The 24,241-nt window shown below is 38.6% G+C and overlaps 1 protein-coding gene across 13 annotated transcripts in view; it reads right to left on the bottom strand.

The window, feature by feature from the left end:
- Positions 1 to 24,241, bottom strand: part of LOC106837858 (cytidine monophosphate-N-acetylneuraminic acid hydroxylase) — a 348,449-nt gene that overhangs the window by 58,501 nt on the left and 265,707 nt on the right. For 8 of the 13 annotated variants that reach the window (XM_070515541.1, XM_070515543.1, XM_070515545.1 and 5 more), the window contains 3 exons: positions 16,717 to 16,920; positions 12,892 to 12,983; positions 446 to 555 (listed from right to left, as the gene is read on the bottom strand). In XM_070515541.1, the coding sequence (XP_070371642.1) occupies positions 446 to 555; positions 12,892 to 12,983; positions 16,717 to 16,920 (406 nt within the window). Of the gene's footprint in view, positions 1 to 445; positions 556 to 12,891; positions 12,984 to 16,716; positions 16,921 to 17,048; positions 17,355 to 17,567; positions 17,670 to 24,241 lie in introns of those variants that run through there. The other 5 variants (XR_011505176.1, XM_070515547.1, XM_070515539.1 and 2 more) reach the window with 5 other exon arrangements.

The raw sequence follows: 24,241 nt of genomic DNA, 5'->3' as shown, positions 1-24,241 counted from the left end.
TTGCCCCTCCCAAACTACCAAAGTGTTTGTTCTGGAGGAAACTCTCTTCTAAAGCTAGTAAAAATGCACAAGAAGTTTTGTAAAAGATTTTAGGGCAATGTGCAGAAATACACAACTGGCCATTTTATCTGACCATGATCTGGTGTCAAGGATAAAGTCTGAGCTTCCTCCAGGAGTTTCACTGACTCTCCTTTGGGATCTCCTTTAAAGGTTTTGTTTCTGGTTTGTGGTTTTCTTTCTGGATATATTTCCTTGAAATCCCTGCCAAGTTCTAGGGCTTCCTAAAACATTCACTCAACAGTTCAGAATAATTTTATTTTATGTGCTAATTAACTCACCACTTCAAAGAGTATTCAAGGTAATATAGGATGTAAATATATATATAAATGGACATCTTAGTTTTATTTATAGTTTTAAGAATATTCCAATTTTAATGTTCCCTTACCTGTACCTCCCCATAGGCCAAATCTTCAGGAGACCTGGGCTCTGAATCCCAGGGGTTAGGAGGATTCAGTTCTAGAAGCAGTAGTCCATTTCCTTCATCCATTTCAACAACTAGAACCAAAGGGGAACAAATCTGGATTAACAACAAAAGTGACTTTGAAAAAGCATCAGTAAAATAGAAATGCATGGCTCAGGTACACAGAGTACCAAAACTCAAAGGAAAATCAAAACAAAAGGCAACGCTCATTTGTGTCAAGCAATATCTGCTGAGACGAGAGCTTGAGACCAACATCAATTCATTTCTTTACCCATATTACACTTAAGGAACTCACGAGATCTCAGTTGTGTCAGGGACACAGACACACACAGTGTCATTAATACAATGAAATCAATGATTGACAGAGATGAGTTCAAGGTGCTACGGGAGTGTATAGGAAGGGGCACCTAATCTGGCTACTTATAGATCAAAGCAGATTTCATATAGGAAGTAATCCTCCAGCTAGACTTGAAAGATGAAGTGTTTGGGGCAGACAAAAGAATATGCTGATGTGAAGCAAAAGGGATGAGAGAACAGCATGTGCAAAGACACTGGGGAATGGGGGAGCTTGATATTCACAAAGTGACTGGTAATTTATGATCAAGAAAAACTGTGCTTGAGCCAGACAGCATAGACAGGCCAGAGTAGGTCACAAAGGACCCTAAATACATGCTAAAGAGGAGTTTGTATTTTATCTTGTGACAATGAGGGGTCAAGGAAGAGTTTCAAGCAATTGTGGCAGACTCTGCTGGTGGCCTGCACAAAATCTATCTATTCTTTCCTTTCTCCTTACTATTAGCATCCTAATTTTTTTTTAGGAGTGGTGATATGCCCATCTAAAGATCACAATTTCCCAGGCCCCCTTGCAATTATGAGTGGCCACAGACATAGCTCTACGTTCAGTATATATAGTTCTGGTCAGTGAGGTGTGAGGAGAAGTCTACCAACGGGACTTCCAGGAACAGTTGTATTTTCCTGACAAAGAGGGACAAGCCCAAGGGACCCACATTGTTTTCCCTTTATCTTTCCTCTCTTTTATTTGGAACCTAGTTGTCATGCCTGGAGGAGTAGGAGCCATCTTGAGATCCTGAGAAAAAGAGCCAGATGCTAAGGATGACAGAGCAGGAAGACAAAAGGAACTTGGCTCCTTGAAAAACCACGGAACACCCATAATGCCCAGGGCTGCCTGCTTTACAACTTCTTGTGCTGTAAGAAAAAGAACCCCCTATATGATCGGGCCACTTTTATCTGTGTTTTCTGTTATAACAGCCGAAAACAATACCTAACTGCTATAACAAGGGAGTATTCCAAGCAGAACTTAATTTTAGAAAGATGCTGTGAGACACACGGGAAGGATCAATTGGAGGGAGGCAGAGTCATATCTGAGAGCTCTGACTGTAGTTTTGGGAGGCCATCAGCAAACTTGTCCTGGTCATGGGCTCAGGAGATGGATCGCCTTGTTTGGAACTCTCACTCTCCCACTTAACACTGAATAGCTGGGTGATCTTGGGCGAGTTACTTGATTTCTCCTTTCTTCTGTGCTTTTATCTTTAACACTAGATATCTCCAAGGACCATTAATCCTAATAAATGCCAGCAATTTTATTAACTGCTAAATGAAAGCAAATGAGATCCTAGACCAAAGCAGTCTCTGTGGAAACAGCATCACCGCCCTGACCTCAAAGCCAAGCTTTTTCCTCCTTTCTTCAAAGTATATAAAAAAAAGTTTGACCTGCACTTTTAAAGTGAATATTAATTATACTCTGTAAGACAACTGCTTATGGAAGAAGCTGAGGTAAAAATTACCCATAAAACAAGAAATGGTACATTTTAGAATTTTCCCCAGTAGTTGTGAACAAAGATTTATATACGCTGTCAAACTTCGATTTTCAAGGTCATAGTGACAGACTATAATAAATAAAAAGTTGAAAACTTAAAGAATTACCTCCCCCAAAGTCCGTTTTTCTTTCTCACTTCCCTAGCCTCACCCTCATGTCTCTGCACTTATGTTCTCCTTCTCTGCCCCTGACAAACTGATGACTCGTTGATGTCCCTGGAAAGCTCTCCCTGGTATCAGCACTACTGGCTCCCTGGCATCACTGGGGACTCAGATGTCACCTTATCAGAGAGGCTTTCTGACCACTCTATCTAAAATATTAGTCTCCAGCCCACAACAGTCCTACCCCTCTCCAGCCCTCCACCCCTCGTTATTTTTCTTCCTTGCCCTTATCATCACTGGGCATATGCCATATTGTTTGCTTGTGGTCTGTCTCCCCTACAAGATATGAGCTCCAGAAGGGGCTGCACAGCCCCCTCTCTCAACCTAGGCACTGCTCCTGCCCAGACTTGGCACTTTAAGTTGGGAAACTGAAATATAGGATTATCTCAACATAAGCTAAAAATAACATTTCTTCTTAGTTTTTAAAAGAGCACTTTAAAAACTAGAAACATGATTGTAGCAGATAGTGTCCATTGGACCCGACAGACCCACTCTTTTCTCCCTTTCTCCACTCTTGTCCACCTGCTGCCTTCTTCAGGAGGTGGAGTCATATAGACTACAACAAAGGGCTCCCATACCTTCCGCCTTCTAGGTGAGTTTGGCTAGTAGGAAGCTCCGGGGCAAGATGACACGATAATTCCATGAGGTTGGGTTGTTTGTTCTCTGGCTCTTTCCCTGTAAGGTCACTTTAACCTAGCCGTGTTCTGGGCACTGACAGAAGTCACAGCTCCACTCAAGGAGGCTGGTTCTTCATGACTCTCTTTTAGATTATGGAAACTGCTTCCCTCTTCATCCCTTTGGGCCTAAAGATGGATAACTTGGTTGCTATTAACTCCAGGTTACTCCATCTGCCCCTGTGTTTTTCCCACATCCACACCCTATAAAAAGTCCTTTTGTGGGGCCAGCCCCATGGCCAAGTTGCTAAAGTTCTATGCGCTCTGCTTCAGCAGCCCAGGTTTTGTAGGTTTGGATCCGGGTGCAGACCTACTCCACTCATCAGCCATGCTGTGGAGGCATCCCACATACAAAGTAAAGGAAGATCGGCACAGATGTCAGCTCAGGGCTAATCTTCCTCAAGCAAAAGAAAAAAAAAAGAGGAGGATTGGCAACAGACGTTAGCTTAGGGTGAACTTTCTCACACACACAAAAAAATCCTTTTGTGAATATACCCTCCTCAAATTATCCTTATTTGAGGGTGCCATCTGCTTTCCTTTTGTGAATCTAACTAATAAAGTAACTAAGAATAATTTTCCTGAAACCCCAAATTCAGAAGCATGATTCCCTCTGGGGGATGGAGAGATATGTCCTATGATCAAGGAAAGGTACATAAAGATCTTTCATTGTTAATGTTTTACGTTGTAAGCTCAGTGCTGGTACACGGGTGTTCACTCTATTATTTTTTATATCTTTTAAATATTGCTTAAGAATTTAATAAAAACAATATTTTTTCATAATAATTTTTTTCATAATAATTTTAATAATTTTTCATAATAATTTTTTTCATAATAATTTTTTTCTTCATAATAGTTAGCTTATTTAATAGTGAAACACAAATGGCTTTCTTAATAAAATCAAGAACACGCAAAGAATGCCCTTATTATTTAACTATGTTCTTGAAAATGCAGTGGTATAACAAAGATACATATTATTACTATTTCCAGGTTATATGATTGCTAGAAAACAGTGTCACGAAATGGAAAGAATGCTGATTTCGGAAACATCTGGATAGCAGTCCTGACTCTACTGCTTATTAGCAGTATCCTGAGCTTCGCTTTCCTGATCTGTAAAATAGGATTAAGATACCTATACTTCATAGAGTTGCTGTGGGATTAAACGAGATGATAGATCCTAAAGTGTCTAGCACTATGCCTGGTACAGAGAAGGCATTTAATAAATAAGAGCAGTATTATGATAGCTGTTTTACCTTCAAAGAATGAGTAGAGTTAAAAAGAAAGCTTGATATTAGACAAACAAACCTATAGATTAGCAAATACTAGTTAGAACGTACAACGGTATTATGGAAGACTCTCAGAAAACTTCTGCACTGGTACCCACTCTTAAGGATTTTTCTTCTTCAGAATTTCTCTCTCAAGAAAAGCAGAAACAAGAAAGAATCTGCATCTCTTAACTATTGTTCCAAAGCGAGTACTATAAAGGTCTCTACACCCCTTGTACAAAAATAAATTGCACATATGCAAAAGAAGAATGTAACATCTGCAAAATCCCTGCCTCTGTAAAGTAGTGAGAATGTGGTATCCTTCTTTTGACCTCAGAATCTGAAATAGGTCATTTGGGTTATAACAATATTTATCCAGAAGAACAAACAAATGGAATTCCTTACAATCTTTTGATAAGGAAGAATAATGAGAAAGAATTAGAACAAAAACATATTAGAAAACTATGATAATTAAATCATTGGTTATTGGCATAAGGACAGTCAAGAAGAGGGTCCTAATTAAATAAATGTTTACTATATTCCAAAGGAAGGACCATAAATCGATGGGAAAGGAAAGGCTATCTAACAAATGGTGCTGTGGCAATTGGTTAGCTAAGTATTCTAATTGGTTAAAAACACAAAGAAAAGCAACCAAGTCATCAAGAAGTATGATACAATAGAATATCAAAGGGAGGACTCTGAAGTCCAACAGCAATGGAAACAATTCCAATGGAAAATTTGCATGGATACAAATGTAAAATGAAAGAGTTCTAACATCAAATTGGAAAACTGGCAAACACATTTGGAAAATATTAGCATCACATTTGAGAGACAAACACAATTTAAAATAATGAGATGCTATTTTTTGCCTCAAACGAGAAAAGTCTGATCTAAGACTAAGAATGCCCTGAGCTGGTAAGGTATGAGGGAAAAAAGTCAGGCTTTTATACTAAGAGGCAAGAGAAAAATTGGTCCATTCCAAATAACGGATGGTAATGCAATACATATTAAAGAGTGGATGAATGGATTATGGACTCATTCATTCATTTAGGATCTCAAGTGAAGAGGACTGTGTTAGTCATAATTTTCAGTTCATGATACATTATATTTGGTGCAGGCAAAGCTCCTCATGCATTCATTCATTCATTTTGCTTATCTCTATTTCCCTCTCTTATTTCCCTTTCCTCCCCTACAGCTACGATTTGAATGTTCATGAAAAATCTGTATTATATTGTGTGTGTACATTTATATAAATGGTAGTGGGTCTCTAGTCTTTTTTTTTTCCTTTTTCACTCAATACTATATTTTAAGATTCTTCCATGTTGCCATGTGTACATATAGTCCACTTCTAACTGCAGTTTAGTATTCCATGGTGCGTGTCCACCACATTTTACCTATTCACTGTCCCAGTGGTGGACTCCCAGATTCTGTCACAACAGGATTTCTTTGGGATATAAACAGAAGTGGGACTGATGGATCACAGTGGGTTCATAACTCTCCTCTGACTAAGCACTGTCAAATTACTTTGCAGAATGGCTGCACCGGCCACACTCCCCCTACAGGCATAAGGATTTCTATATCCCTGTATCTCTGACAACATTTGGCATCATCCTAGTTCCTAACTTTTACCAGTGGAAAAAATGTAAAGTGATACTTTATGGCTTTATTTTGCAGTTTTCTGATCATTAGTGAGTTTGAGCTATTCTTCATATGCTTATTAGCCTTTTGGGATTCTTCTTGTGTAAAATGCTAGCTCATGTCCTTTCGTCATTTTTATGGTGAGTTTCCTGTCTTTTCCTTGTCAATTTGTGTTCCTTCCTCCTATATGCTAGATAATATTCCCTTGTTGGTTGTAAAGATCATAGAATAATCGCCCAAATTATCATATATCTTTTAACTTTGTCCATGGTGTCCATTTAGCAGAAATTTTTAGTTGATAAAATCATATTCATCAGTTTTTAATTTTTAAAAAATTTTTGCCCTACGAGCAACTTTTGAAGTGTCAGTTAAAGAATCAAGAAGTGCCATCCCATCTCTAGGTCACAAAGATATTCTCCTACATTTCTTTTCTTACTTTTATAGTCTTACCTCTCTCATTTAGGCTATCAGTCCATGTGAAGCCCACCTTTATACTGAGGTGTATGAGGTGTTAGACATGAGTAAAAGCTCTAATCAGTCATAAAATTTTGCCAGTAATTCAACTATCTTATGGAAAGAACTCAAAAAAAAAAAGGGGGGGGGGAGCTCTTATGCACGAAGACCATAGTTTTCAATGGCAAAAATAAAACTATAACAGCCTAAATTCTAACAACAGAGAAATGGCTAAATAAATCATATAAGTTAATATATAATGTAAACATGCTTTAAAATTAGGTATATATAGAATCTGACATAATATGACTAATATCTATTATAATATTAACAGATAAAAAACAGGATACAAAATAATTTATACAGAATAATTACAATTATTTGTAAAAGTACGCCTAAAAGGAAGACGAGAAGATAGAACAACTAAAGTATAAAGAAGGAAGCAGAAGTTTTAAACAATACTATAAACCAACCAGACCTAACAGACATATACAGAACACTCCACCCAATAACAGAATACACATTCTTTTAAGTATATGTGGAATATTCTCCAGTATAGACCATATGTTAGGCCATAAAACAAGTTGCAATAAATTTAAAAGGATCATAGTCAGACAAAGTACGTTCTCTGACCACAATGAAATGAAATTAGATATCAATATGAGAAGAAAGCTGGGAAATTCACAAATACATAGAAATTAAACAACATCATTCTAAATACAAATGGTTTAAGACAGAAATCACAAGAGAAATGAGAAAATACTTTGAAACCAACAAAAACATAACATGTTGAAACTTATGGAATACAGCTAAAAGTGGTAAAAGGAAATTTATACCTGTACTTGCCTATATTAAAAAAGATCTCAAATAAAAAACCTAACCTTCCACCTTAAGAAACTAGAAACAGAAGAGCAAACTAAACCCAAAGTAAGCAGAAGGAAGGACATAATTTAAAAATTAGAGCAGAAATAAATGAAATTGAGAATAGAAAAATGAGAGAAAAATCAATGAAAATAAAAGTTGGCTCTTTGAAACGATGAACAAAATTTACAAACTTTCAGCTAGATGGACCAAGAAAAAAAGAGAGACTGAAATTACTAAAATCAGGAATGAAAAGGGGACATTACTACTGATCTTACAAAAATAATGAGGATATAAGGAAATACTATAAACGATTGTACATCAACAAATTAGATAACCCAGGTGAAACGCAGAAATTTGTACAAAGACAAATTAACAAAACTGACTCAAGAAGAAACAGAATATCTGAGCAGACCCAAAACAAATAACGATATTAAATTAGTAATCAAAATGTTTCCCACAAAGATTAGTTCAGGCCCAGACGGCTTCACTGGTGAATTTGAGCAAATGTTTAAAGAAGCATCAACACCAATACCTCACAAATTCTTCCAACAAACAGAAGAGGGGGGAACACTTCCCAACTCATTCTATGAGGCCAGTATTACCCTGATGCAAATACCAGACAAAGACATCACAAGAAAAGGAAAACTAGAGACTAATATGCCTTACGAATATAGATATAAAAATCTTTAACAAAATATTAGAAAACACGATTTAGCAATATAAAAAAGAATTATACACCACGATCAGGTGGGGTTCATGTAAGGCTGTTTCAATATTTGAAAAGCCATTAACGAAATACATCACATTAATAGAACAAAGGGGAAAAAAATGCGTGATCTTCTCAATTAATGCAAAAAAGGCATTTAACAAAGTCCAACGCCCTTTCATGATAAAAACACTCAGAGAACTTACAAGGGAATGCTCCCAACCTGCAAAAGGGAATCTAAGAAAACCCCACAGTTAACATCATACTTAATAGTGAAAGATTGGATGCCTTCCCCCCAAGAACAGGAAAAGGACAAGTATGTCTGCTCTTGCCACTTCTACCTGGAGGTTCAAGCCAAGGAAATTGGGCAAGAAAAGGCAATAAGAATATAGCTACTACCAATATTATCTCCATTTGAGGAAACTAAAGCATAAAGAGGTTCCATAACTCACCCAAAGTCACTTAATTGTGTGTTCAAGCCCCGGACCTGAACCCCATTGCCTTCTCTCTTAACAATTTTGCTATATTGTCTCTACAGGTCTTGTCCAAAAGACTTAGAAGTTTTCGTAAAAGGCCCAAAGCATCTATAGATTTCTGGGTTACATAGTCACAAGATTTATAGTCCGTTGTCCTTTCACTTACATAAACTAACAGTTTATTATGTTCAAACCTATGCTTATCAGTTCTTATTGGTTTTGCCCAAATAAATTTTTAACAGTATTTGTATTGCACATGTATTCAGTTTCTGATAACAAGAGAGCCTGCAGGATTCCAACTCTTCCCAGAATAGCATTCTATCTTCTTGGGGGAAGAATGGAAAATGACTTGCATCTCAACAAGTGACGCTTCTGCTCATAGGGGAACTGGGAGAATGCCTGTGCAGGGCAGGATCTTCTTCAAAAAATCACTAGGAGTTGGTCTTACCAAGACACATGGGCAAGAGTGGCCCTGATATTCTATACCATATCCTATGGTCACAATAATTTGAGCCTGAAAAAATGTAAAGGTAGCATCATCTAAGTCCCTAGATGGAGTTACAGCCCAGGAAGCCCCCAGCTCAGCTCCCTTCACAGGTAACAAATAGTAATTTATGCAGATATATTTTTTCATAATTGGTCATACTAGATGTAATGTGTTTAACCTATCTTTTTGCTTTATATCCGAAATATTCTCTTATTATTTTAGTTTCTTCAATAGTAGCACTTTTAAGATATCAAAATTATTTCTAATGTTTAAATTGTTTCCAGTTTTTCTTGTAAATTGCTGTGAGTGAACATTCTTATAACTATGTCTTTTGACACGTCAATAAGATCTTAGCATACAGTCTTGGATGCAGAATTGCTGGATCAAAGGTATGCACATTCTTAAGTGTGATAGGAAGCTTGCTGGAAAGTTTCAAGCAGGGGAATAATGTGAATTGATTTGGATTTTTAGAAGATTACACTGGGTGCTGTAAGCAGTATGGACTGTAGAAGGCAAGGGCGGAAACAGGGAGGCCAGTCATTCAGGCAGAAGGTGACTGTGACTTGCACTCAGGTGGAGCCAGTGTGGATGGATTCTGAAGGTGTTTTGGCATAGAGGCAACAGGATTAATGGTTTAGATATGGGTATTTAAGGAAAGAGAAGACTCAGAGTGACTACCAGGTTTTGTTCAATTGAGTGGATGTGGTGCCACTTACAGAGGTGGGGAAGGCTGGAGGAGGAACAGGTCTGAGGATGAATTGGGGCTGGGCATTAAGAGTTCTGTTTAGGCTGCATGCTTGTAATGCCTACTAGAAGTCCATGTTGAAATACTCAGTAGGCAGTTGGATATCAGAGTTGGAGCTCAGGGATGAGGTCAAAGCTGGAGGTGTCTTTTTTGGAGTCATCTGAGTTAAAACGGCATTTAGAGCTGCGGGTTTAGAAGTGATCATTTAGGAAAAGCATGTAGATAAAGACAGCTTAGGATTAAGTCCAAGATCATATCAACATTCAGAAGTCTAGCAGAGGATGAGTCAGTAGAGGAGACTGAGAAGTACTCAGTGTGATCAGAATAAAAATCAGGAGAGTGTGGTAGACAGAATAATGGCTCCCAAAGATGCCCACATCCTAATGTCCAGGATCTATGAATAAGTTAGGCTATATGAGAAAGGGGAGTTCAAGTTGCAAATGAAATTAAGGTCGCTAATCAGCTGACTTTATTTGTGTGTATGAGGAAGATTGGCCCTGAGCTAACGTCTGTTACCAATCTTCCTCTTGTTTTTGCTTGAGGAAGATTATCACTGAGCTAACATCTGTGCCAATCTTCCTCTATTTTATGTAGGATGCTGCCACAACGTGGCTTGACGAGCAGTGCTAGGTCTGCACCCGGTATCCGGACCTGTGAATCCTGGGCCACTAAAGTGGAGCAGGCAAACTTAACCACTATGCCATCGGGCCAGCCCCCAGCTGACTTTCAAATAGGGAGATTATCCTGGGTTATCTGCATGGGCCCAACGTATCATAAGGATCCTTAAAAGAAGAGGGAGATGTGACTACAGAAAAATGTCCAGAGATGCCAGGCTTTGAAAATGGACAAAGAGGGCCTTCTAAATGCTGGAAAAAGCAAGGAAACAGATTCTCCTCTAGAGCTTCCAGAAAGAAACACAGCCCTGCTGACACCATAGTTTTAGCTATGAGACCTGTGTTGGACTTGTCCTACAAAACTGTGAGATAATCGATTTATGTTAAATCTTAATAAATCTTATATTAAATAAATAATAAATCTCAAGTCAATTAAATCTTAATAAATCTTACATTAAATCTTAAAACAGCTACTAAGTTTGTGGTACTTTGTTACAGCAGCAAATAGAAAACTAATACAGAGAGAACTGCTTCCCAGACAGCAAGAAAACAGCATATGTTGAGGAGAGATGGGGCCACTGTGCTGTATACTGCTGAGAGTTTGAGCATGATGACAATAGAAAAGCAACCACTGAATTTAGAATGATGGAGAACACTGGGGACCTTGACGGAGCAGTGTTAGTGGAGTGGTAGGGTCAGAAGCTCAACTACGAGAGAATGGGAGGTGAAGGAACAGAGGCACTGAGTGTGGACACCTGTTTCCAGGGGGTTAGCTGTTTAAAGGTCTTGAGAAATGAGAACACAACTTAAGGGGGATGCAAGGTCTAGTAAGGACTGACATGAAAACTAGAGCATGTGTGTGTGTCTGTGTGTGTGCATGTGTGCATGCATGCAGGTTAATAGGCAAGGACAGGGGGCCAGCCCCATGGGCAAGTGGTTAAGTTCATGCGCTCCACTTTGGCGGCCCAGGGATGCACCCATTCGGATCGTGGGCGTAGACATGGCACCGCTCATCAAGCCATGCTGTGGTGGCATCCCACATGCCACAACTAGAAGGACCCACAACTAAAAATATACAACTATGTACCAGGGGGCTTTGGGAGAAAAAGGAAAAATAAAATCTTAAAAAAAAAAATAGGCAAGGACAAAATTGATGATATTGGAGAGAGAGAATTACAGGAGTGAAGTCCTTAAGTAAGTGTGACGAGATGGGATCCAGTGTGTGAGGGGAGGGTCTAGCCATAGGAACAGGTCAGTACATCCACTTTAACCTGTAACCGGAGGCAAGGAAGAATGTGTAGGCACAGGGCCAGGCGGGTTGATACATTTGGTGGTAAGAAAATGACTCTCCAGTACTGACTCCCCATTACTGCCTCGTAGGGTCGATATGAGGGTAATAATTCACACAAAGTGCCTACTACTACACCTGACACACAATACCATTCTGGATTAGGTCTTAATTCTTAGAACAGATTTCAAAGCCCTCCTTGCAATATACCTTTGCGGGCTTATATTGTACTACTTGAATGAACATACCCTATACTCCGGCCAACTGAACTACACATTTGGCCCTAAAGGTGCTAAAGCTGGCCCAGCTGTTCCCTTCCCCAGGAATGTCCTTCTTTCTCTTCTCTGCCTGATGAAATTCTGCCCATCTTTCAAAACCCAACATTAGTGCCATCTCTGGGATGATGCTTTCTGCGATTTCTCCCGGTTAGATCAAATCTGGTTTCTTATTCCTGTAGCAGTCATTCTGAAACAGTGTTTCTAACTGAACAGTTGTAAACTTGTCATAAGTAATTTTTCTACTGATAAAACACAATTTTAATCAAAACAGAGACAAATAGACAAATTTATTCCTATGACTAAGCCCTTCTTACTCATATTTCACAGGCTAGCTTGAGTAGGAGGAAGCAAAAAGTACAAGTAGAGCCAGCATACTGAGAATCTGTAAACTGTGGCCACTTACCAATACCAGAAAGAGCTATGGAATTTGAAGCACTTTATCTCTTAATCAAAACTGTGAAGTTTCATCATAATTATTGAGAGGATCGTGCACATGAACATCCACCTGTGTATCTTCATTGATAAAATATTCAGAGCCACTATTTTATAATACACTTTATCTAAGAAACCTATTAGAGCATCCTTGATCTCAGGTTTGCCTGAGCTACCACTTCACGTAAATGTCCTCCCACTCACACTGACTATCTCATCCATCATTGTATCTCTTAATACCAGTCCAATGTTTACACATGGTAAGGTCTCAACAAATATTTGCTCAACAAATGAATGAATGAAGGGATCTCTTGGAGAAATCCTCTGTTTAGAATTTTCAGCACTAATTATTAAAAAGAAACCCAACCAACCCTAATGTCCACAGCTTAAAATCATAATGTATCCAAAGCTTCAAGTGAGACTGGAAACAAGTTGACAAGAAGAACCCCAATAACGATAATAGCAAAATACATTTATCAACTTGATGGTATTTACCCAGTTCATCTTGACAGAAGCTGCCCGGAGGGTTGATATACTTCATGGAGCTCACGTCTAACTTCCAGTTGTGTTTTGTGCACCTAACAGACCTGGATGAAAAATTGTGCTTAGGTTTATGACGGCGAAAATAAAAATTAATCTTATCGTGCTAAAACGTATTATTTTTGTGACAAAATTACACTAGTTGATTGAACACAAAATACATGAGAAGAAAACTATTAATAGCTAACATTCAAATACCCAAGGAGATATAGACTAATTATCAGTAGGTGATTTAAAAAATGAAGATAAACTTCACGTCATGAAATGACATGTGAGAGATCAACGGAGCCACCAGAATAAAGCAGGCTTCAGGGTTGGTTCTCTTATAAAAACTAAGCTAGGTAAGATGCCGTTGGGGCCAACACAAGGAAAGAATGTAGTAGTAGCAAATACAGGTCTGTGATTTACAATTACTCCACAACCTTTGACCCTTAGTACAATGTACTAAACCTAAGCTCAACTAAAGTTTTCATTTATCCAAGAGACAAGATTTCCCTATAGTTTAATATTTCAAAACATGGTTGCCAGCAATACAGGATGCCCAGTTAAATATGAATTTCAGATAAATAATGACTAATTTATTATCTCACACAATATTTGAGATGTATTAAAAATTTGTTATCTGAAATTCAAATTTGAGTGTTCTGCATTTTTATTTAGTAACTCTGGCAACCCTATTTCAGAACAAGAATCAGACTGTAACAAAACAAGATGCTCAGGAATTTTTCTCCTTTCTATTTCTTAGCAGAGGCAAGTGGTGGTTGGAGATGGGGCATGAACAGATTATGTCTTCTCTTTATGTTGGTAGTGTTCCCATTGAAGTTTTTTTTTCAACAGTTAAATAATTTTATTTTGCAAACAAACAAGGATGTCTCAAACCAGGAAGATCAGATTTTTTTCAACTAAAAATGTCTATCTTAACATATAAGAGAACTATACTGATTTTTTCAAGCTTCATTATATCCAGAATTTTTTATGTTATTTTTTAGTAATGAGGCAAAAAGCATATTCCACATTTCAATTTATGGAGGATTATTTTGTGGCATCTCCTTTCTCATCAATGAGTAGCCAACAACCTTTCAAAAACTAACAGAACATTAGAAACGCAGCTTTTCAGTATGCTGGGCCATTAAGGGCGAAACTATCACAGGCCCATAAATGTTCATGATTGGCAGGTAGACAGGAAGGAGGCAACAGCTTCCTATGCAAGAAAGGCTGTGACAAAAAACGAGAACCACAGCTTTTAAGAGCTGCTGATTTTTTTTCACATGTGAAGAAAACAACCAACTGACACAGCGGGGGTGGAACAGGTAGGTCATTGTTCTTGACTGAATCCTGGAAAAGAGATTCTTCAGGTGAAGTGCTACACAGAGAACCCACCTAGAAGCAATTGAATTTGGAGAGGTGGACAGGGGAGTACAGTGTGTGGGTTCCTCTGGCGATGCTAAGTTTCAAGATCTAAATGCGTGGCAAGCTTCAACTGGGAATAAGCCTGGGGGAATCTGGTTCCTTAAGTGCAGCAGAGTCAAAAGAGTGCTGTCTCCAGGTTGGCCCGTCAACAGAACAGGGCGAAACCAGGATCAATGGCCCCCAAGGCTTCGGATGAAGGAGAGAAAGGCCAGTCTGCAGTAAAGCAACCACTATGTTAAGAGGCACAATGTTAAGAACTAAGAACCATCTGAGTTCCCGTAAATAAGCTCTGTTCCTAAACTATACAAGAAATTTATGTCAGAGTAATAATAACAGTCAACGTAATTAACATATACTGAGTGGTCATCTTATGCCAGACGTTCTTGTAAGTGCTTTATGTTTGAAATCACTCAGTCTTCTCAGCAACCCGACAATGAAGGTAACATTTGATCCTTATTTTAGAGAGGAGGCGATTAAAGCCCGGAAAGGCCTCGTGCGGGGGTCACTGAGCTGGGAAACCGTGGGCCAGGCTTCTAAAGTAGGCCGTCAATGCAGAAACATCATGCTCCTAATTGCTAAACTGTAACGCTTCCTTTAAACGGCTGGCTGAGCGGGCACGGTGTCGAAAGGCCCTTCAAGGAGAGAAAAACAGTCTCAGAACGGTAACAGTTACCCCGCCCCCCAGACCCGAGTGGCGTGGGGGCGGGCCGTCAACGGTATGTATTAAAAATGACTGGATCAAATAAACGTTTACTGATTTTTTTCCCAAAACAAAAAAACTCCGCAATAGTTAGAAAACCTCAACATTCTGAGTACTTGCAGAAGTTTACTAGTGACAGAACACCAATGTCTGAGCTTTCTCTAACTTGAATCCACTGAGAAGATGGAAGGGAATCAAAATAGGACTGTTAGCAAACTACCAAGAGGCAGAGTACAGTTGTGAGCTAAAAGTATGTCCCATGCAATTCTGGGACATATTTATACTAAAGATACATTTGTTGTTTACCTGAAATGCTAATTTAACTGGGCATCCTGTATTGTTAGTTGCCAAATTTAGCAACCTGATCTGAGGAGCCAAGAAAGCTACAGACACCACAGTGGTTAACATTTAAAAATCTAATAATACATGGATTGGGTCCCGAAACTAAGTATGCAGTGATGCAAACCTGTACACAGGTGTGAGAACATTCTGGAGTTGGGTGACTTCTAAACAATTACAGCAAGGAGCTCTTGGACAACTACCCAGCTCCATCTGAGTACACTAGCACTAAACTGCCCACAAATCACCTAAGAAATTAGACTGACAACACAGTGGAAGAAAAAAGCCCAGCAGGAAATAACCAAAATCACACAGATCAAGTTAGATTGAAGCAAAGCTTAAAAGATGGGGTCAGGGGCCGGCCTGGTGGCACAGGGGTTAAGTTCGCACGTTCTGCTTCAGCGGCCCCCGGGTTGCCAGTTCGGATCCCAGGAGCGGACATGGCACTGCTTGGCAAGCCATGCTGTGGTAGGCATCCCACATATAAAGCGGAGGAAGACGGGCATGGATGTTAGCTCAGGGCCAGTCTTCCTCAGCAGAAAGAGGAGGATTGGCAGACATTAGCTCATGACTAATCTTCCTCAAAAAGAAAAGAAAACTGCTCATGCATTGCTGATGCTGAGACTGAGGCTGACAGAGCACCTCCCCACCCAGACCTCTCCCTGGCTGTGCCAGGCAGGGCTGTTATCTCTTCGGCAGTCATTGCAAACAAAACTAAACAATCCTGTCCTGGTCTGACTCCTGCACTGGGGGGGGCGGGGGCGGGGGGGGGGGAGATGTATGCACAGGTTTAATCAAGGGGTGAGGAGAGGCAGGTGCCAGCACTAGTTCTTCCGAGAAATGGCCAGAAGAGCCACTGTTCAGAGCAGGCACGGTTGGGGATCTGCCATATTTATTTTTTAACTACAACTAGGCTGCCAGAGAAATTCCACCCGCTCCCCAGCAGAGTTTGGAAAGCTACCCTTCCCCACCCTGGCAAACAAGCACACACACTTCTCCAGGAGAGGGAAAGGAAACCTAAAGGAGGCTTGAATCTTTGAACACAAAAGCAGGTAAATGCTCACACACACAGACACACCTACCCTAGGAGTTTTACTGTTTTTCAAGCTAGGAATAAATTTTAATCGTTCTTATGAGAGAGAGGAAAATTAAGTAGAGGTCATAACATTTTGAGATCAGAGAGATACCCTCAGCAAGCACAAGTGAAAGTGATGGATTGACTAGGGGAAATAATCTGTTGATTGGTCCCTTTGAAATTTTTAAATGAGCAGATTTTCTGCCAAATCCCCTTAAGAAGTGTCGCTGGTGAGAAAGCAAAGGACTCTTGGTACCTTCCGTCGAAATCCTCAATATCTTTTATGAACAGGCCTCCTTGATGCTTGCACATATTCTTGCACGCTCGCAGGCGGCTCTTGTTCTTATATAAGATGTAATCTTTGCCCGTCTTTTTATTTCGAAGAAAATTGATCCCTTCCTTCAGATTGGCAGCTTCATCAGGTGACAGATGCAACAGGATCTCAGTTGTTTGTTCGATGCTATGACAAGGCAAACATTTGGAGAGGAAAGAAAATCATGTTAAGGCTTTAAGAGATATTCATTTGGAACTGACAGTTCAAAAACCTCTTTTTATGGAAATACTTTCAAAGCCCCTCCCTCCAAATACCTAGGTTTGGTGGCTACCTTATGGTGCACCTTCTCTCTTCTCTTAAACATACATTCTACTGGTTGAACATCCATCTCAGCTTTCCCCCCAAGAACTAATGCCCTTCTCACTTGCCTGCCCATTGTCTGCCGCTGCCTCTGCCTGAATACTTCAAAAGAAATGCCGTTACTCTTTAAAGCTTCCGTTGTTAATTCGCCCCCACAAGGCAAAAGGCTGTGAATCCGCTTTACTATCATTTTTACTGATATGAGCTTCCTTCCTCACCACGCTCCTTTTAGAGCCTCTGTGTTATGTTCCAACAACCCACTCTCTCTGTCCCACCCTCATGCTTTTGCATCTGGACTTCCTTCTCTTTGCAGCACTCAGGGTCACCCTGTAGGTTCAAGTATAACTCAATCATCCCTTCCTTGGTTAAGCCTTCGAAGCCCTCAGGTCAAGTCTAGTACTTCTTCATGTGCACTATGGACTATTCTGCAGAACGTTATAAGCAGTACCTGGCACACTGTCCTGTTGACTTACGTGTAGATGCTTTTCAAAACATTCTGTATCTTCTCTCCTTTTCTCTCCTCACCAGTTAGCAGACCGTGATACGTCTTTACTAGCTAGCTACTTAACCCTCCCGCTGCACTCAATTTGAACAGTTTATAAATAGCTCCAGCAGCAAATGAGGCATTTGATCTTTCATGTTTTTTTTTTTAAGGAAACCACACACATTACATTTCTCAAACTCCAAGCTCTAAACAAACTCTCTTTATGATGCAATATAATTTTTACCAAGAGGGATTTCAAAATGTCTTTTTGCATTTCTGTGGCATGAAATCTGGGTGCGTGTTGTTTAATTTTACATTCTACTCTAAACCAAAAGTCGTCAAAATTCTCTTCCTGTGTTAACTTAGAATTGATTTGGGGCTCAAGTACATTTGTGGCTTTTTGCTTTCATTTGTAGTACTGAAAATTTCTCAAACAGGGAATAAAAATAATTTTAAAAACACATCAGGAGGGGCTGGCCTGGGGTGTAGTGGTTGGGTTCATGTGCTCTGCTTTGGTGGCCCGGGGCTCGCAGGTTTGAATCCCGGGCACAGACATAGCACTGCTCGTCAAGCCGTGCTGTGGCAGCAGCCCACATAAAATAGAGGAAGACTGGCACAGATGTTAGCTCAGCAACAATCTTCCTCAAGCAAAACGAGGAACACTGGCTACAGATGTTAGCTCAGGGCCAATTTTCCTCACAGAAATTAATTAATTAATTAATTAATAATAATTTTAAAAACACACCAGGATAGGAAGTAACAGGGAAACTACTTCCAAGTTTAAACTGAAGAGATATAGCTCTATAATGGAGTATGATACACTTGAAAGCAGATTCTCTTTATCGCTTTGTCCCAAATTCTGGTAATTCTCTTCACAACAGACTTGAAATGTTTCCAAAAACTTTTTTTAAGTGTATTTGATAGAAAGGAATCCATTCTAAGCCTCATGAATTTCTTTTAACTTTGTTCTTACGAGTACAAATATCTGACACCAAGCCAAAGTAAGCACTGAGGCAATTCCTGGAAAGATTAAGTTAAAAGTATAAAACGAAAACCTCCCTAAATATTTTATTTGATTAATAAACCACTTAGCCCAACTTCTGTGTTAGAGTCTAAGGTTTTCCAAGCACCGTGTAAAGCAAGTTGAACCAACCATGTTCATCTTTACCAGTTCCGTGAGAAGTCATATTGAAACGTAAAGCAAAAGCAAAAGTGCACTCCTCTATACAGGCTTTTATGTATTTTTTTAAATGGTTAGTTTCTCCCAAAAGTAGATTTTAAAGATGTTATTGATGAATTTGAATCGACTAAAATCAAGAGAATAAAATTAGAGTAAAGTCTGGTTTTGGTATATATAAAATATTTAAAATGATGTGTTTTAATATACCTACGTTTCAATGTTTCAATACTTTTTCAAATACTCTATTGTTTTTGAAAAAACAAACATGAAAAAATACACGAAAATATAAACATAGGGGCACACATTTTTCCTTTTGCCTCAGACCTGGTGGCTTGGCATGACAGTGTACCATCCTGTCTTTAAAATTTTGAAATTTAATTGGTCATCGAGTTTGGGCCTTAATTTTGATTTTTAAAAATATTATGTTAAAGTGATATTCATTTTGATTACATACGTTTCAAAGCCAGGAATCCTCCAGAGGGTTAGGCTCTGAGAAAAAGGACTAGAGGAAGAATAGGCAACAATTCAGAATTGTCAGTCTGTAAGTGCATTTTGTTACCCCAGATTTCTTAGTTTACTTTAGTATTGTTTTATTTATTTCTCTTTTCTGTTTGGTGAGGACGATTTGCTGTGAGCTAACATCCATGCCAATCTTCCTCTACTTTGTATGTGGGATGCCTCCACAGCATGACTGACGAGTGGACCCGCGACCCGGGGCTGCCAAAGCAGAGTGAGCGGAATTTTAACCACTCGGCCATGGAGCCGTCCTCATTAGTTCTGTTTTAAATGGGAAGATGTTCAATATTCTGTTCACAGGAATGTAAACTCAATGAAGGCCGAGACAGACAATGTCTGTCACGTGGTAGGTGCTAAGTAAATATCTGGTAAATGAAGGAATACCCTCACAAGAAACACGTAATGCATATTTCGGAGAGGGAAAATCTACTTACTGTTCCTCGTGATACCCAAAGCTGAGTTTGAGAATTACCATGTAGATAACTGATGTGAAAGTGCTTCCAAAGGTCACAGATCCATGACAGGAAAAATCAAATTAATGGCACATCTAAGTTTTACAAAGCAAATTAGGAGAGTTTTTTTTTTAATCCCATGTAGAAGCAAAGGGTATTTCCCCATTTATTCAAATTATCCTGTATGCTCTTTATTACGGTTTGGAAAATTCCCTTTTTCATAGTGGTCCTATGTATGCTCAGTTAGTTTTAGACATTTTATAGCTGTTGCCACAGTTGTGATTGGTGTCTTGTAATTTTATTTTCGGATCAGTTATCTCCAGTATAGAGAAACGTAACCAATTTTTTAAAAATTGTAGTAAAAAACACATAAGATAAAACTTACCATCTTGAACATTTTTAAGTGTACATTTCCATAGCATTAAGTATATTCGCACTGTTGTGCAACAAATCTCCAAAATTTTTTAATGCGTAGAAACAAAACTCTATACACCCATTAAACAATAACTCCCTTTTTCCCTTTTCCCCAGTCCCTGGTAACAGCCATTCTACTTTCTGTTTTTATGAATTTGACTACTTTAGACACTTCATATAAGCATAATCATACAGCATTTGTCCTCTTGTGATTGGCTTATTTCACTTAGCATAATGTCCTCAAGATTCATTCATATTGTAACTAACATGTGACAGGATTTCCTTCCTTTTTAAGGCTGAATAATATTCCTCTGTGTGTGTGTGTGTGTATGCACATGTGTGTGCGTGTATATATCACATTTTGTTTATCCATTCATCTGTCAATGGATATTTGTGTTGCTTCTACCTTTTGGCTATTGTGAATAATGCTGCTATGAACATGGGTTTGCAAATCTGTTCAACCTTTGCTTTCAATTCTTTGGGTTTATATGGGATCGCTGGATCATATGGTAATTCTTTTTATTTATTTATTTTAAATGCTCTTCCCCAACTTTATTGAGGTACAATTGAGAAATAAAATTGTATATATTTAAAGTGTACAACATAATGATTTGATATATGTATACACTGTAAAATGATTACTACAGGTTGAGTAACATACCCATCATCTCACGTAGTTACTTTTCTTCTTTTTATGCATGTATGGTGAGAACACTTAAGATTAATCTCAAATTTCAAGTATAAAATACAGCATTATTATCTATAGTCACCATGCTTTACATTAGATCCCCAGAAGTTATTATAACTGAAGTCTCATACCCTTTGGATAGTTTTTTTTACTAAATAAAAATTTAAAGTGAGTACTAACCAAAGATATAAAGAGGCGCACAATCATATAAAATGACACTCAACATCATTTGTTATTAAGAAATTGAAAATTAAAACAAAGATGAGATACCACTACACACCTATTAGAACGGCTAAACACCAAAAATCTGACAATACCAAATGATGATGAGGATGTGTTACAACAGGGACTCTAATTTAATGCTGGTGAGAAGGAAAAATGGTACAGCCAATTTGGAACTCTGTTTCACAATTTCTTACGAAGCTTAACATGGTCTTACGATAGGATCCAGCAATCTCTCTCTAAAGTATTTACCTAACTGATTTGAAAACTTATGTCCACACAAAAACCTGCACAGAAATGTCTACAGCAGCTTTATTAATAATTGCCCAAATGTGGAAGGAATCAAGATGTCCTTTAATAAGTGAATGGATAAACTGTGGGGCATCCAGACAATGGAATAATATTCAGTGATAAAAAGCTAATGGTTTCAGATTTCCAGTTTCCAGTCCAGCATGTAAGGAGCTTGGAAGTAGTTAGTCTGCCCTAATAACAAGTAAAAGCTGAATAAACTGAAAATCAACAACTCTTCTTACATCCATCAGAGAACTGAGGTCACAGGGCAAATGCCTGTCCTCAGCATTGGAGAGAGAATAGGTAGGAACAGAGAATCACAACATACTGGAGCAGAAACCCACAAGTAGAAACCTCTGTAGGAACCAATACTTGGTTCCTTTTACCCAGTACCTCATATCCAGTTTTTAAGAAAACAGTACAAGGCATACTAAAAGGCAAAAAACAGAATTTGAACAGAGAGAACGAGCATCAGAATCAGATTTAGATGTGGCAGGGATGTTGCAATTATCAAGTGAGGAATTGAAAAAATGACTATTAAAATTATAAGGGCACTGACAGAAAAAGTAGATGACATGCATGATGGGAAATTTAAGCAGAGAGACAGAAATTCTAAGAAAGAATCAAAAAGAAATGGTAGCAATCAAAAACACTGTAACAGAATTGAGGAATGCCTTTGATGGGCTCATTAATAGACTAGCCGTGGCTAAGGAAAGAATCTCTGAGTTGAGGCTATGACAATAGAAACTTCCAAAACTGAAAAGCAAAGAGAAACAAAAGCTGAAAAAAGTAGAACAGAACATCCAAGAACTATGGGACAACTACAAAAGGTGTAATACACATATAACGGGAATAGAAGAGAGAGAATAAAGAGAGAAAGGAACAGAAAAACATTTTAAGTAAAAATGACTGAGAATTTCTCCCAAATTAATGTCAGATACCAAACCACAGATGTCGAAAGCTCAGAGAACACCAAGCAGGGTAAACACTGAATAAAACTACACATAGGCATATCACATTCAAACTTCAGAAAATCAAAGATAAAGAAAAAAATCTTGAAAGAAGCCAGAGGAAAAAAATATGTTACCTATAGAGGAGCAAAGATAAGAATTACACATGACTTCTCAGAAACCATGTAAACAAGAAGAGAGTGGAGTGAAATATTTAAAGTATTGAGAGAAAAAAACCTACCTAGAATTCTGAATCCTGCAAAATTATCCTTCAAAAGTGAAGGAGACAGGGGCCAGCCCAGTAAATGTAGTGAAGTTTGCACAGTCCACTTCAGTGGCCCAGGTTTCACAGGTTTGGATCCCAGGTGTGGACCTAGCACCACTCATCAAGCCATGCTGTGGCAGCATCCCACATAAAATGGAGGAAGACTGGAACAGATGTTAGCTTAGTGACAATCTTCCTTAAGCAAAAACAGGAAGATTGGCAACAGATTTCAGCTCAGGGCCAATCTTCCTCACACACAAAAAAAATGTGAAGGAGAGGGGCCAGCCCAGTGGCGTACTGGTTAAGTCTGTGCACTCCGTTTCGGTGGCCTGGGATTCACAGGTTCAGATCCCAGCCATGGACCTACACACTGCTGATCAAGCCATGCTGTGGTGGTGTCCCACATACAAAATATAGGAAGATTAGCACAGATGTTAGCTCAGTGACAATCTTCCTCAAGCAAAAAGAAGACTGGCAATGGACTCAGGGCCAATCTTCTTCACCAAAAACAAGTGAAGGAGAAATAAAGACTTTTTAAGACAAACAAAAATTGGAGGAATTTGACACCAGGATACCTGCCTTGCAAGAAAAGTGAAAAGAAAGTCTTCAGAAACAAGGAAAACGATATAGGTCAGAAATTGAGATCTATATAAAAAAGGAAGAGTATTAAAGAAAGAATAAGTGAAGGTCAAGTAAAACTTTTTTTCTTATTCTTAATTGATTTAACAGATAACAGTTTGTTCAAAATAATAATAGAAACGATGTATATTGATTATAGCTTACATATAGGTGAAATGAATGACAGGATACAAGGGATGGAAAGGAAGAAGTAGGAATACTTTGTTATTATAAGGTATTTGCACTACTCGTGAAATGGTATAGTGTTATGTGAAAATGGACTTGGGTTAGTTGTAAATGTACAATGCAAACGTGAAGGCAACTACTAAAAAAAGTTATAAAAAATTCTATAATTAATATACTAAGAAAGGAGAGAAAATAAAATCATATTAAATGCTCAATTAAAACCACAAAGAGCAGGGGCCGGCCCGGTGGTGCAGTGATTAAGTGTACACTTTCTGCTTCGGTGGCCCGAGGTTCGCTGGTTTGGATCCCAGGTGTGGACCTACACACTGCTTGTCAAGCCACGCTTTGGCAGGCATCCTACATATAAAGTAGAAGAAGATGGGCATGGATGTTAGCTCAGGGCCTGTCTTCCTCAGCAAAAAAGAGGAGGATTGGTGGCAGATGTTACTCAGGGATAATCTTCCTCAAAAAAAAAAAAACACAAAGGGCAGAAAAAACTAGAGAAAAAAGGAACAATGAATAGAAAATAGTAACAAATATGGTAGATATTAATCCAACTACATCAATAAACACTTTAAGCATCAAAGGTCTAAATACACCGATTAAAAGACAGATGGTCAGAGTGAATAAAAAAACAAGACCCAAGTATATGTTGTCTACAAGAGGCCCACTTTAAATATAAAGATGCATACAGATTAAAAGTAAAGGAATGGACAAAGATATACCATGCTAATACTAATAAAAAGAAATTGAGAGTAGCTATATTAATTTCAAACAGAGCAGACTTCAGAGCAAGCAAAATTATAAGGAATAAAGAAGGGCATGACATAATGAAAAAAGGGTCAATATTGCAAGAAGACATAACAATCCTTAATGTGTAT

The sequence above is a fragment of the Equus asinus genome, chromosome 8, assembly GCF_041296235.1.
Source record: "Equus asinus isolate D_3611 breed Donkey chromosome 8, EquAss-T2T_v2, whole genome shotgun sequence".
Lineage (NCBI taxonomy): Eukaryota > Metazoa > Chordata > Mammalia > Perissodactyla > Equidae > Equus > Equus asinus.
Note: the sequence above shows the minus strand (reverse complement) of the source record. Positions and strands in the feature narration are given on the sequence as shown.